The 14,346-nt window shown below is 33.0% G+C and overlaps 2 protein-coding genes across 3 annotated transcripts; both read right to left on the bottom strand.

The window, feature by feature from the left end:
- Positions 1,290-4,345, bottom strand: LOC109224832 (expansin-A11-like). The gene is made up of 3 exons (XM_019389380.1): positions 4,060-4,345; positions 3,051-3,372; positions 1,290-2,061 (listed from the first exon to the last, which is right to left on the bottom strand). Exons 1-3 carry the CDS (start codon positions 4,199-4,201, stop codon positions 1,755-1,757), a joined length of 771 nt encoding a protein of 256 aa, XP_019244925.1. The 5' UTR covers positions 4,202-4,345; the 3' UTR covers positions 1,290-1,754.
- Positions 7,801-13,664, bottom strand: LOC109224833 (ribonuclease P protein subunit p25-like protein). 2 transcript variants are annotated; one of them, XM_019389382.1, is made up of 9 exons: positions 13,483-13,664; positions 13,205-13,327; positions 11,853-11,933; positions 11,677-11,765; positions 11,486-11,560; positions 11,006-11,067; positions 10,854-10,919; positions 8,590-8,775; positions 7,801-8,243 (listed from the first exon to the last, which is right to left on the bottom strand). In XM_019389382.1, exons 2-9 carry the CDS (start codon positions 13,325-13,327, stop codon positions 8,164-8,166), a joined length of 762 nt encoding a protein of 253 aa, XP_019244927.1. In that variant the 5' UTR covers positions 13,483-13,664; the 3' UTR covers positions 7,801-8,163. The 2 variants fall into 2 exon arrangements, with proteins under 2 accessions (XP_019244927.1, XP_019244926.1); XM_019389381.1 differs by having other exon boundaries at positions 10,854-10,922; positions 13,483-13,663.

Raw genomic sequence — 14,346 nt, 5'->3', positions numbered from 1 at the left:
GGGGGGGGGGGGGGAGAGAGAATAAATAGGAAGTATATTTTTTGGGGGCTGGCTTTGCCAAAATAACTTATGGCCAATAATTTATCAATTACTCTTGTATGTTATTACCCAATGTCAATTTCTCAATAATTTTAGTCTAAAGGACTTACTTGGGCCGTGCCCAAAGATAGAAAAGATGGAGAGCTTTTGACAAAGTTAGTCGCTCGGCAAAAACTATAAACAGCCACCTAGCCTACAATAGCCAAAAATAAATAAAATATGTTAACCAGCATATTAAAAAGTACTTACTAAGAGCATATTTACTAGTAGCTTGATTATTGCTGGAAATTTACTACCATATTTGAATTGACTGGAATCTGCTATATATAAAAATATATTACTCTCATACTTGTAAATCATTAATTGATCTCAATCTTTTGTATTATTATCTCTTTAATAGTCTGATAGTAACGAAATCTCCCTAAATTTAATTTCTCTTTTGACTTGTGCTGGTTGTCTTTCTTTTGATTCTTTTGGGGGGGTTAATAATATTTTAAGAAGTCCACGGATTAAAGTTAACAAGAAACAAACTCGAAGTGTGTGTTTGTATAGTTTGAGAAGATTTTGTGAGAGGATTTATTAGCGCGTGGTGTCTCTTGTATCCTTATTAATCCATATTTCTTTATTTGATTTCATTGAATATTCAGTGTTGAGAAATGAGAGTACTCTTATCTTATGTATGAATAAACAAGGATTTAAGCCGTACACTGAACTTCTTCGAGTGATCTGATGATATAAAAATTGTTTATACTGACGATGTATATAACTTAAACTCTTGTTTTATTGAAAGATAGGGTCGAACCAAAACAAGAAAAGGACCAATCTCTCATATACAACACTTGTGTCATAAATAATGGAACCCAGTCGACCAAATTGCTATCACCATCTGGTAAGGGGACATATAATTATCCATTAGTTTATATTTTCTCCGTTCACTTTTACTTGTCCATTATTATAAAAATAAATTTTACTTTTACTTGTCACTTTTAGCATATCAAGAGATGATAATTTCTTTTTACCTGTTATACCCACAATATTAATTACTCATTTCAAATCATTTTCTCAAATTCATTAAAAATGTGCATCAATTAATATGGGTACCATGATAAACATGCAATTCATTTATTATTTTTTAAAGAGTGTGCAAAGTTTGTAGTAGATATGAAGGGAGTAAGTTTTATTAATCGGCTTTATAAAAATCATTAACTTATTTACGAACTAATTTAGCAGCAAAAAAGACAAACATTTGATACAAGATAACAAAGATATGTATAATACAACATTGAAAATGACCATATTACAAGCTTACAAAGAAAGAGCAAATAATTTAGAAAGTATGATTGATGCAACTACAACATTTGCATCAAAGACAAAAGTGTCTTATTGATCCTTTGATACCACAATAAAAATGCAAATTTCAAACTAGTATATATAAATACACACAATAATTTTCAATAGGTTTATCTTTTCAGTAGCTTTGGACATCAGCCATTATTCTGGCCAGTGTGTTCCGAATATTAGATGATTAAATAAAAAAAATTTAAAAATTCACCATCAATGTAAAAGGGGAGTAGGCTTGGCGCAACGCTTAGTCGATTTTCAAAGCTGGAAAAGATGGGGAGGGCGGGCTGCTTTCAGCAAAACAGTAAGCACGCCGCTGCCTATGACGTATGAACTCACAAAATTTAAATCCTGTAATTTCAAACTTTCTTAAATTAGAAATTAATAGAGGTTGAATATGTTTGCCCAAATTGCCAGTTCGAAGGGACAGCATTTAAGAATGTTTTAGTGACACCGTCGGTTGTAGTGACTTTAAAAGACAAAGGTTGGCCATTGAGATATGCATTGGATTGCCAATTGGCCCCCCAATTTCTAGACATTGTCATCCAGTTTGTTTTTGAGCCTTTAATTTGAACAGATTGTACAGATCCAGCCCCTCCTACATTGCTTATCATCAATAGCTCGAAATAGTTCCTTCCATTTATTGTAAATCTAACTCCACCTTTTTTCACGCAAGGAATCCTGAAAAAAATACCCAAATTTTCAAGTCAAAATGCAAAGTATTATATGGATAACAATTTGAATTCCTAAATTTATTGAAAATAACCGCTCTATCTTGTTGTAGGGGTACGATCTGCTACCTCCCCAAACCCACTTATGAGATTAGTCTGGATTTGTTATTGTTGTAATTTGAACAGACTTAGGGGTATAAAATGGTCAGGTTGAACTAAATTTAGTGGGCGTTTGGACATAAGAATTGTAAAATTCCGAAAAAATATGGGGAAAAAAATTCAAGTGAAAATGGTATTTGAAAATTAGAGTTGTGTTTGGACATGAATACAATTTTGGGCTGTTTTTGAATTTTTGTGAGTAATAATCTGAAGTAAAAATTTTGAAAAATAATTTTTTGGAGTTTTTCAAATTTTCAAAAATTCTGAAATTTATCTTCAAGTGATTTCAATTTTATGGCCAAACACTAACCTTGAGAAAAAAAAAAAAGTGAAAAACTTCTAGGAAAAAATGAATTTTTTTTATGGTCAAACAGGCCCTTAGACGTGTTAAATGGGTTGAATCAATAAACAAATGGGTCATAATCTACGCAAAACTTATTGCTTCAAGATAGGTAGATTAATTTGAGCTAAACAATATAGGTCATAACTCAATCTATCCAACTTAAATAATTTATCTGTTATTTTATAATTTTTATAACTACCAAATCAAGCTAATAAAAGTACTTTTTATTTATTATCATAACTATATCTAACCAACTAAACCTACAAAAATTATATTTATATGTTTTAATTAGTTCCTTTATTGGTCGATTTGGGTTATGTAATAATAACAATTACACATCAGTCCCAAATAATTGGTCTCCAAATTGATCCAACTTATTAATGAATATATGCGTAACGCGGTCCGTCCAAATGTGTAACGAACTAGACAAATTATATTTTCATGTACTAAATTTGACACACTTAAATTAAAATTCGAGAAGTAAACTAGTAAAATACCTTTGGTATAGGACAGGAACAATGCCACCTCTGTAAATGCCAATGTTTTCCCAAGCAGGTTGAGCCATGTCAAAATGTGGTCGAGGAGGATTGCACCATCCACCATTGTTGCTAGGAAGTGCATAATTTGGTGGACAAAAATTTGTGGCTGTAATTGTAACATATGTTCCTTTTCTGCACCATTTAGGATCTTGATTGTAATCACACATAATCTTGTAACATTGACCACAGGATCCTCCATCGTTGAATAATGCAGTACTCAATGCAGCAGTGTTTGTACCATACCCTGTTGAATACAAATTTCCATATCCACAAGCACCCCCTGTCCCACATAAGAAACAGAAACACAATCAGACCTCTTTATAACGGTTATTCTCTATAGTAATACTTTATTATAACGGCCAAGTCTTTTTAGAACTGATTTTTCATGTTATGTTATAATATATGTTCTTTATACCAGCATTTTACAAAAGAAGCCAATTTTTTTTTGGAATAAAACAAGGTTGTTATCAGTGGCGAAGCTAGGGATTTCTTCAAGGGTGTTCAAATTTAAAAGAAGTGAAAAAATTTCCGACAAAGGATATTCAATATGTATTATATACCTCTAAAACGTAATATTTTACCTGTGTACACAATGTAATTTTTCGACGAAGGGTGGTTAGTTATGACCATGTGGCTTCGCCACTAATTGTTATAGAAAAGTTTGACTGCATATCGTTTCTTTATTATCAAGATTCAGCTCATTTCTGCTTTTCCCTCATTTCATATTTTATGGCGATATTCGACAAGGTTCTTATCACATACCAAAAGTATGTTTTGAACTTGTAATTTTAAACATGTTATGATATTTCCATAATTATACGAGCATGTCATTACGAATAAAATACAATTTGAAGTTAAAAGGCTTTTAAAAATATATATTTTTTCCCGAACAGACTGAAAATGAAAAAGTGTCGTATAAAATGAAACAAATAAAATATATATATCCTACATAAAAATTTGTGCTTACCCATTGTGCCAGAAGCATCAGATCCACCATAAAAAGTGGCATGAGCACTCTGCCATCCAGAAGCAGAGAAACCATTTGCATTGAAAAAAAGGTTACAAAATCCAAATATGAAACACAATGCTAAAATGCCAATGTTGGCCATTTTCTTTTGTTAAAGCAAAGCAGCAGAAAAAGAAGAAATATTGAGATTTCTGTGGAGAAAGAAAGATTGAGGAATTAGAATTGGGATCACTTGTACAAATAATGGCTTAGCCAAGAAAAGTAGCTGCTACTTATATAGGGAGTTTTGGCTATTTAATACAACTACCTCACATGTGATTACTGCAACTAGGGTGGGAAGAAAAAAAGGACACCATTTATTTTAATGTTGTAAGGGATAATTGCACTTTTAATCCCTCAAAAACTGATAAATTTTGATTTTGGTCCTTATGATATAACTAAGCATATTAATATTGAATTAATTAAAATGTATGTTTATGGATCCCTTACCAGGGGCGGAGCTGCGTATTAAATTTAGGTGCTTCAGCACCCATTAAACTTTACACAACATAGGTATAGTTATATAAGAAATTTGAGGCATCTATTATAAAAGGAAAAGAAAGCACGTACCAACCAAATCATTAAGTAGTTACTATACATCAAGAAAAATTAAGCACCCACCAACATAAAATTCTGAATCCGTCACTGCCCCTTACATGGAAGAAATGTTATATCGAGATTATATTTAGTATTTTATTACTTTCAAATATGGAGTAGCAGTATTAATTTAATATAATACTCGGTAATAGAATGATTAAATCGTTAATAATTCGTTAAATGTGTAAAGATAATCAAAATTACACATTTTTAATTAATTGAATGTTAAGTATACTTGCAAAATATTATAAGAACTAAAATTAAAATTCGTCGATATATCAGGGACTTATAATGAAATTTCCCAAATTGTAATTTCTCTGCAGAAATATGAAAAATGTCTGGACCTTATTCAATTATTCCCATGTTCAGTATATCAAACCTATGTTCTGAACCACATGCATGGTTTTCCCAACAGAGAATCAGTATAGATCAAAATCCCAATCTCAATTTTCTCATATTTTTCCAAAATGTATTTTCTTGTTTGTTTATGCGACAAATAACTAATTTATTAAATGTTCTTCATAGGATATATAACAATATTTCACGTCAATTTTATCTGATGCAACCTCACATGGCCTTGCTTTGACATTACATGCATCTGTCCCATCATTCTCATGTGTAATGCACATGTTTGTGTTTTAAAACCTTTTTTATTTACCATTTTACTTGTCTTTGTGGTCCAATTAAATATTAATGATTCTGCATTATGCTTTGTACCTAGGTGCTAATTCCTTTTTGTTTTAAAATATTACCTATATTTTATAACTTAACGACAATTATACTAAGATCTATCTTGATAACATTTCCTGCAAATCTGCCCATCTAGGCTGGTAGATCGATGTAAATCCATCTTTGAGATATAGTATAAAGAGGGGGTTCCTCTTTTTTTGCTTTTTTATTTTTTTTAATTACTTTTATGCTAATTAATATGATTTGGTATAAACATTGAATTTCACAAGTCATTTCCAAGCTTTGCTTGTTACTTTTAAGTGTTTCTCGAGAAATTTTAGCGTGCGTAACATAATAAATGATGTGAATTACTCGTTTTACACAAGAAACGACTTTGTTATGATAGACAGACAATATATTTTGATCACCAAGAAAATCGAGTGAATAATCTTAGTAGTCATTTTAGAAATAGCGTTATGACTAGAAAATCATTCAAAACTTGATAGAAAAACCAGCGCTTCTACTACCCTAACGATTCAAGAAAATGTTGAAATCCAGCTGGATTAAGTTCGTAGCACAATCCATTATACCACAAGTGTGAAAGCTTTTCCATTTGTCACCATTTAGTTTATCAAAAAAAAAAAAATTACTAATTAGATTAAATTTGATTCTTTGGTCAATAAGGTTGGTTGATCATAAGTCTTTCCTCATTTACACCAAATTATGCCTTTAATTACGGCGTGTATCGAGAGAAAGTAGAAATATGTCTTTATTTTTGGTCTTTAGACTTTAGTAATAGAAAAATACTATTTTTGGAAGAAAATATGTGTTTAATGTGTTCCAATCTTGACAATACTTGAAACTACCCCATGTGATCATTGTCTCCACCGTCAAGCAAACACAGTTAGTTGATAGAAGAGTCTATCCTATGCTTTTTTGAATACCCACCATATGTTTATTATTTTTCTTCTTTTTTTGAGACAAAAATACCCACCATATGGTTTGTTCTTTTTCTTTTTCTAAGAGAAAAATAGGCACCATATGGTTTCTGATAACAAATTGTCAAACGGGACAGTACAGTACGTCGACACGTATATTAGAGGCATTGGCTGTAGAAAATCACAACTAATGACTGATTATATAGTTAATATATTGCATCCAATCTACTTATTAAAAAAGACACTTAGAACCTTAATCGTAAGAATATTTGTCAAACTTTTCGTGGTCCACAATATTTGATTTTTTCAAATATCAAGAAAGAATTAACTTTTTTTTCCTCCAAAGTTGCCCTTGGACTAAAGAGTCTCGAAGTATCTGTTATATTTCCAATGAACAAATTAAAAAGAAGTGAAGGTTAATATGCTTAATGTTATTGATAATTAATGTTAAAACGTGAATTCTTAATATGTGTAAAAACAACCAAAAAGTCAATTAAAGTGGACTCGAGGGAGTATCTCTTTTTCAATGTCTCACTCAATTAATAGTTCACTAATAAAAAATTTAAGGGCAAATTTAGGAAAAGAAACTGAAAAATAACTTTTCATTTTCCTAAAACGTTAAGTATATCGAAACAAATTTAATTTATCAAAACATATTTGATATAACAAAGAGTATTATCTAATCCAATCAAGTAAAACACTGTTGAATGCTAATCATTTGGACATTTTAACAAGTAAAAAGTTTGAATGGTTCAAGGTTTGAAATTGCTGATGATCTGTTTCAGAAATGATTAATATATCCAGTTTCCAAAAAACATATTAATATGCAAATAGCTTACAAAAATCTTGCAAAATCAAACGTGGACTTCTTATCGAAGAAGAATGTCAACGGGACAATTTTGCACAAAAGAGGCAAAAATATAAAGAAAAAGAAAAGGGCACCGCAATTGTTGCCAGGAATTAGAAAAGCTGTAGAACTATTGACTGGTCGGTCTATCATTTTATAACTCTCAGTATTGTTCTTTTCTTGAGAAACTGGTAAAAACAAAAGCAACTTGTATGACTTCTTTAAAGCTTTCAGATTTGCATTCACTTGTACGGTATTTTCTATATCTAATATATTGTCATTCTTGTTTTTACATCACCACATTTACATCATCCTATAACGTTCGAACATTTAATTTTAGTCCCAATATTTGTTAGGTTAATTTAGACTTGCTAGAGATTTTTATACACCATCCTAAGATGGCTCAAAGAAGAGAGGTATACCTCTCGCATCAATTATACACCATCTACTAACATTGGTTCATCCGAATCTTTAAGAAAGAAATCGACGATCCAAGTTCTTTTACCAGGCAAGAACTCGTAGGAGGTGAGAAGGCCTCTTACTCCTCCGACGGTGTTAGTCATATTGCACTGTTTCTTATGAACCATAGAGCAATCTATAATAATTCAACGTCATTGTAAAAGCAGAAGAGTAGTTTAATAGCAAATGAAGTATAAAAACGCAGCAGAAATTATGTAATTGGAGTATTCTGCCAACTAAAAACAGAGGCAAATTTACGCACTGAGGTCAACAACTGAACATGTCAAACACAGACAAATTAAAGAATGTGCTGCTCACTAAGCAAATTACACTTGATCAAGCACCTAATCTACCAGAAAGAAAATACTAGAAGATATCAAGAAAAAAAAAAAAACTCACCACATACGGGCGGTCGTGAAATCTATAATTAGTCTACTCTGATTACAGATCAATAACCTACTGTTAACACAGGTAACAACTGAGGAAAGAAAAAAACATAGAACATGGAGCAGGCACTCATTGCACATAATCTCTGTATTCTTCCAAGTTTGACCTTTAAGCACCACCTCCATGGATCGGCCCAGTAGTTCTGAAACCACGTCCCCTACCACGAGTTCCCCTCCCACGTCCACGGCCTACAACAAATAAAAACCTTAGTTACAGAAGGCAAGTATTGAAAGATCATTCAGATAACTAGCAGTTATTCTTCCAGTCCACGTCTGCTATTCGGAGATATGCATCTTCAAACGTGAAACAGAAAGAACACAGGCATTGCATAAACCCTATTCCAGCATGGATTTTCAGGAAACTTATATTGCTTCTGAACAAAACTGTTCACAGCACGAAGCATACCACATGCAACGCGGAAAAAATAGCCATGAAATATTAAGTTTTGAAAGGGCAAGGTGAGTTGATCATCGGCAGTGAATTAAATATGCAGAATAATCCCCAGAACATAAACTATGGAAAGCAAAGCTCTACCTCGGCCCTGCATGGGTGCTTCTTGATTGTAGAAGCCAGCATCTTGCTGGGTATCCTGAGGGCCATTGTACCCTCCCCTTCCACGGCCACGGAAGCTGCGACCTCTGCCTCGACTTCTACCCCTACCATAGCTCCGATTGCGATCATACCCACCATCATCGTATTCAGCCGACATAAAGCCATTTCCTGGATACGATAGCAGCCAGAATGTCATGAACAGTAATCATTTTTACTCGCATTCTTAAAATCAGCCAATTACACTATGAAGTAGAGCAACCCTCTACTCTTTCATAATTCCTTACATATAGGGGCATTTACGTATATGGTCAAAACAAGAGAGTATTCCTTTTTTTTTTTTTTTTGATAATGGTAGAAGAGAGTATTATATGTCATGAAAATTTCAGTGACTTTAAGCATAAGAATTCAAAACATCAGGTGGACGTCCAGGCATGACAAAATCTGAAGTTGGCACGTAACACCACCATCTCAACGAGCCTAGATTCATTGAAGCGGTCAAAATGAATTATTCCAACTTATAAAATTGTAATTTTCAGCGTAGAACGTCACTCGATGGAAATCTACCTCTTAGCAAAAAGCACACACACTTCTATACATGTATGTATATGTTAGCTGTTGCTGGGAAAACGATGTTCAAGGTTGACAATTGGCTTTTTTATCAGACCTTGGTATTCATCTTTTTCTTTGTTCTTTATTTCTATAAGATCTTAGCGTTCGTCATTAATGAAGAACATTATTTCAGAAGAATATATAGAACTGGCATATCTCATTTTGCTTTGATGATATATATTATTTTTAATCAGCATAGTACGTGGTAGCACTGTGAACCTCGACTAAGGCAGACTGGAAGAATTCACCTAGTGTCGACCCCGCTGGGAATTGAACCTTGGCCTCCAAAGGTTGTCACACCAACTTTTCAACCACTAAGCCACCCCCCTAGGGGCGTGATAATAAAAACTTATAGTATTGTTTCACGAACAAAGTAAGATGTTTTAATTGAGATAATATGGTTTTCTTAATGTTCTCTTTTTTTCTTTTTCTTTTTTGTGATGCTTAAATAGTATGGTTTCTCATACAAAGTATGCGTCTTTAAATTCTTCTTGAGAAGGGTGTGTTCAAATTACATCTTTACATTCTTCAACCTATACTATTCAAGAATTTTGTGCAACACATCATTAAATACATAGCATAACCTGACAAAAACATCTGCAAGAGCAAAAAGACTAGCTATAGCATTTAGTGATGATCTGAATACTTTCCGGTAATATTTTCTTCCGTCCTTTCCTCTAGTTAAACTTTATTGACTAGGTTCCTCATTCTTTGGCTGAAATATTTTCTTAAATATGATCTATCTCCCCAGAAATGAATCACATTTAAGTAAAGTATGAGTCTTTAAATTCTTCTTGAGAAGGTTGTGTTCAAATTATATCTCATTCTTCAACCTATACTATTCAAGAATTTTGTGCAACACATCATTAAATACATAGCATAACCTGACAAAAACATCTGCAAGAGCAAAAAGACTAGCTATAGCATTTAGTGATGATCTGAATACTTTCCGGTACTATTTTCTTCCGTCCGTTCCTCTAGTTAAAACTTTATTGACTTGGTTCCTCATTCTTTGGCTAAAAGATTTTCTTAAATGTGATTTATCTCCCCAGAAATGAATCCCTTTACCAGGACATGTATGCATAGTTCCTCTATGTCTGCTTTTATGTAAAGGAAGAGAACAGCTTAGATTTAAAGGTGATGTCTGCTCTTTTCTTAAAACAAAATTTTGAAAAAGGTAACAGTTAAAAATGATTTGTATTTCATCTTAATATTGATAGAGGGCCATTCACCCCAATGTTCCAACTTCATATCCTAGAAGGAACACTCCCACACTCAAGAGAACAAGCCAACACCAAAAGAATCAAAACAGGGGCAAGCTGAATCATATCTTTAATCTTACATGATCTGTGGAGCCCTTATAAAAACAACAACAACAACAATCCAGTGAAATCCCAGAAGTGGGGTCTGGGGAGGGTAGTGTGTACACAGACCTTACCCCTACTCCGGAAGAGTAGATAGGCTGTTTCCGATAGACCCTCGGCTCAAGAAGATGAAAAGAGATAGTGGAGCAGCAACACCAGCAACGTAATAACCAGGAAATAGAAAGTAAAGCAATAACAATAAGCAGTAACAATGGCACAGTACGGAGCCCTTATAAAAAGAATATATAAAAAAAACTACACAAGAATGCGTACCTGAGAAACCTCTAGACCTTCCCCTTCCTCTACCACCGCGACCTCTTCTTCCACCACTAGGTGATCCTTCTAAATATTCAGATATTAGCAAATAATACCATTCTGTTTTACATATTACCCGTATTTGCATCCTTTTAAAAAATATAACAAACCTCCATCGTAGTCAAAATCTGTCAACACTTTCACCTGGTCAGCTGGCAATGGTGGTTGATACCTGCAGGCAAAGAGCAAACCATGAGGCCACAAGCTTTGCAAACCAATTTGCTTGCAACAAATCATAATACTTGCATGATGACCACATATTTTGTAAGACTTGCACATTGAGCATCATTTGAGTGATTGCGGTGTACACAAGTGTAGACCTTTCAAGACATGGCTTTCTATGAAAGACACCCAATCTTATATAAAACATGGGACTTCATGGGTGCCCAAAATAATAAATTAAATTAACATATTAAACCCCATATCGAGTACAGGACGAAGGAAGTACTTCAGAATAGGAAGATCTACTACCGCATGCATTCCAGAGTAAGATAGAAAACATTACATAAAAACTCAAAGAAAGAAAAATTATTAAATCTGATGTGCTAGAGTTGCTAAATACCCACTATAAAAAGACCAAAAAAACTCACCCCACCGAAGTCACATCCAGCTCCTTTTTTGAGAGAGTAATTGTGATCATTGAGACATGCCTGGTGGTTTCGAGACTGCAGCCAATAAAAAGGTTAAGTATGGAAATAGAGCAATAGATCGGGCACCATAACTTCAATTTTTTTAAATAAAAATCACAATCTAATTCCTAAAGCTTCAATTATGCACTTACGGTAGGAGGCCTTCTTCAAGGGGTTCCCATGTATCAGTAATGTCAGTGGATGTAATAGACGTTATTTGGTGAAGACCAACAATCCTCCTCTGCACAAGGCCATGTCAATATCCAAAATTCATCAGAAATCGAAAACGTAGAACAGGAACTATAAAGGAGAAGTATTCACTATTTACCTTAATCAATTCCACAATTGTCACTGTCTTGTTGATTGCCCTTCCCATTGCCTTGAACACAATCTCATCTGATCCTTTTTCCTACAAATGTTGCATAAATAACAAGGACATCAAGTTCTGAAGAGCGACACTATACAGGATAATATTAATTGTAGAATGGTAAAAACTATACATGCACATTATAGGCGTAAACAAGGTCTGAATAACAGGTTTTAAAACTTTGTTTCATGTATTGACATTAAAATCTCCAATGCCCCATCCTGCAAAAAGATCAACGGGGGAGGGGGGTACCATAAGCAGAATAAGAAATGGTAGTTTCCACCTAATTAAGCACTAAATTATTTGCTGATGATTACTCATCCTTTCACCTTTTTCTAGACAAATTGATCAGATTGAGCACATATAACTCAGGAGTGCTTTGATCATAATTAGACATAACTTATCTCTATCTAAATATATACAAAAGCTAATACACCAACCAGGAAAATAAGTGCTACTAACGGCAATATAAGCAACGCTAATGCAACAAATTAACACCCTCTTCTACACTTTAACCCAAAAAGTGAAGATGAACTCAAACCAAAGAAAGAAGTTAGATTACAAACAGTTCCACTGCCTATATCCAGGGATTAACGAACTTAAGCAACTTCAAAAGCATAAAACGAAACAAACATTTTTAAATATTACATACTGCCATTTAAGGTGCTCTCAACATGACCGACTCTCAATCCATTTTCTATACAAATTTCATAATTTTAACGATACAAAATCATATAAACTATGCAAATTTTAATCTTTGACAAGATGCTTTCAATCAACCAAAGTTTTATTCCATCATTACTTCAATATTTCCTTCTGCTATTACTAATAAATTATATAAGCAAAATTTAACATAGCACCATATATAACCGGATGGAGGCAGTAGAACAGACAAACAAGCACATAACAAAACAAAACCGAAATTTACACAAAGCAAACACATCAACCAGGAAAATAAGTGTTACAAACGGCAATACAAACGAAGCTAATGCAACAAATTACACCGTCTTCTCAATGCAAGCTAATGCAACAAAAGCATATTAACAAAACAAACAATTCTAAGAATTACACATTAGCATCTTAGGACAGCTCAAAACGATTGGCACCAATCCATTTCAATGCAAATTTAACAATTTTCATAGTTAGAATCCATTAAACAACATTTTCCATCATGACTTTAACATTTCCTTCTACTATTACTAATAATAAAGTGCACACATCAGTATTTACTGGGTCTAAGCAATTATTAAACGGGACTGAAACAGCAAAATAGATAAACAATGAAAAAAAAGATTTTGATATGAAAAAATCACCTGAAGCAGGGTCATAGCATAGGTGATATAGCTGCGCATGCGACCCTGACTGGTAATCCGAATCTCATTCTCATCAATGGGTGTTTCTGCCCTTGGTTTCTCCACTTTTTGGTACCGATCCATCTATAATTCACAAATCGTAAACACATATTTAAAAAACAAACACAAATTGTCCAAATTATAACGAGTAAGAAGAAATTAAGCTTACAAATGAAAAAAAAATTAGGGTAAAATCGATTAGATCTGAGAATAAAAGGATGTAATTAGCATAATAATACCTTTGGTAAGAATAAGGATAAGATAATACTCCTCTTATTGTTCTTCTCCACGAAAAGAAGAGCCCTCTTCTCCGGCTTCGTTTCTTCGTTTACGCCCTAACCGCTTCACTCTTATTTTCTTATCTTTTATAGCGCCGGCTTTCTTATCTGCCCTAATTACCAGTCCAACCGGTTTTCTGTTCGAGCTTATCCACGTATAATCCCTCAGCTTTTCAATTTATCTTCCGAAAAAACTATGTGCCATTATTTGATTGGGTAAAAACTTTAAGGGCCCTTTTGGCCATAAAAAAAAATCACATTTTTTTCGAAAGTTTTTTACTTTTTTTTTCGAAATCAACTTTGACCATAAAATTTTCAATTTTTCACTTGAATATGAATTTCGAAATTTTTTGAAAATTTTAAAAACTCCAAAAAACTGTTTTCAAAATTTTCATTTCAGATCACTCACAAAAATTCAAAAATACCCCAAAATTGTATTCATATATAAACACAACTTTAATTTTACTATTTTTACTTGATTTTTTTTTTGTAATTTTATAATTCTTATGTCCAAACGCCCACTAAAAAAGAAACTATTTGAAATTAAAGTTTAAAATAAGTCTTAAACATTTATATGATTATAAATAATATTCTTTTCGGAGTACACTAAAAAGGATGATGTGTCATATAAATTAAGACAAAAAAGAGTATTACTTGTAAAATCGGCATTATTTTAGTATCTCAATTTTTGCATAATAATTGAGTGATGGTACAGCACATAAGTTGCCAAAAACTTGTATTCACTTGATAGTTAAGTTACTACTACAATTTAAGCTAGTTCAATATAGGTGGGGCATTTTCGAAAACGAAAGCTTGTTGAGCTTA

Source organism: Nicotiana attenuata, chromosome 4 (assembly GCF_001879085.1).
Source record: "Nicotiana attenuata strain UT chromosome 4, NIATTr2, whole genome shotgun sequence".
NCBI classification, from domain to species: domain Eukaryota; kingdom Viridiplantae; phylum Streptophyta; class Magnoliopsida; order Solanales; family Solanaceae; genus Nicotiana; species Nicotiana attenuata.
This window is presented reverse-complemented; position numbering and strand designations above follow the sequence as displayed.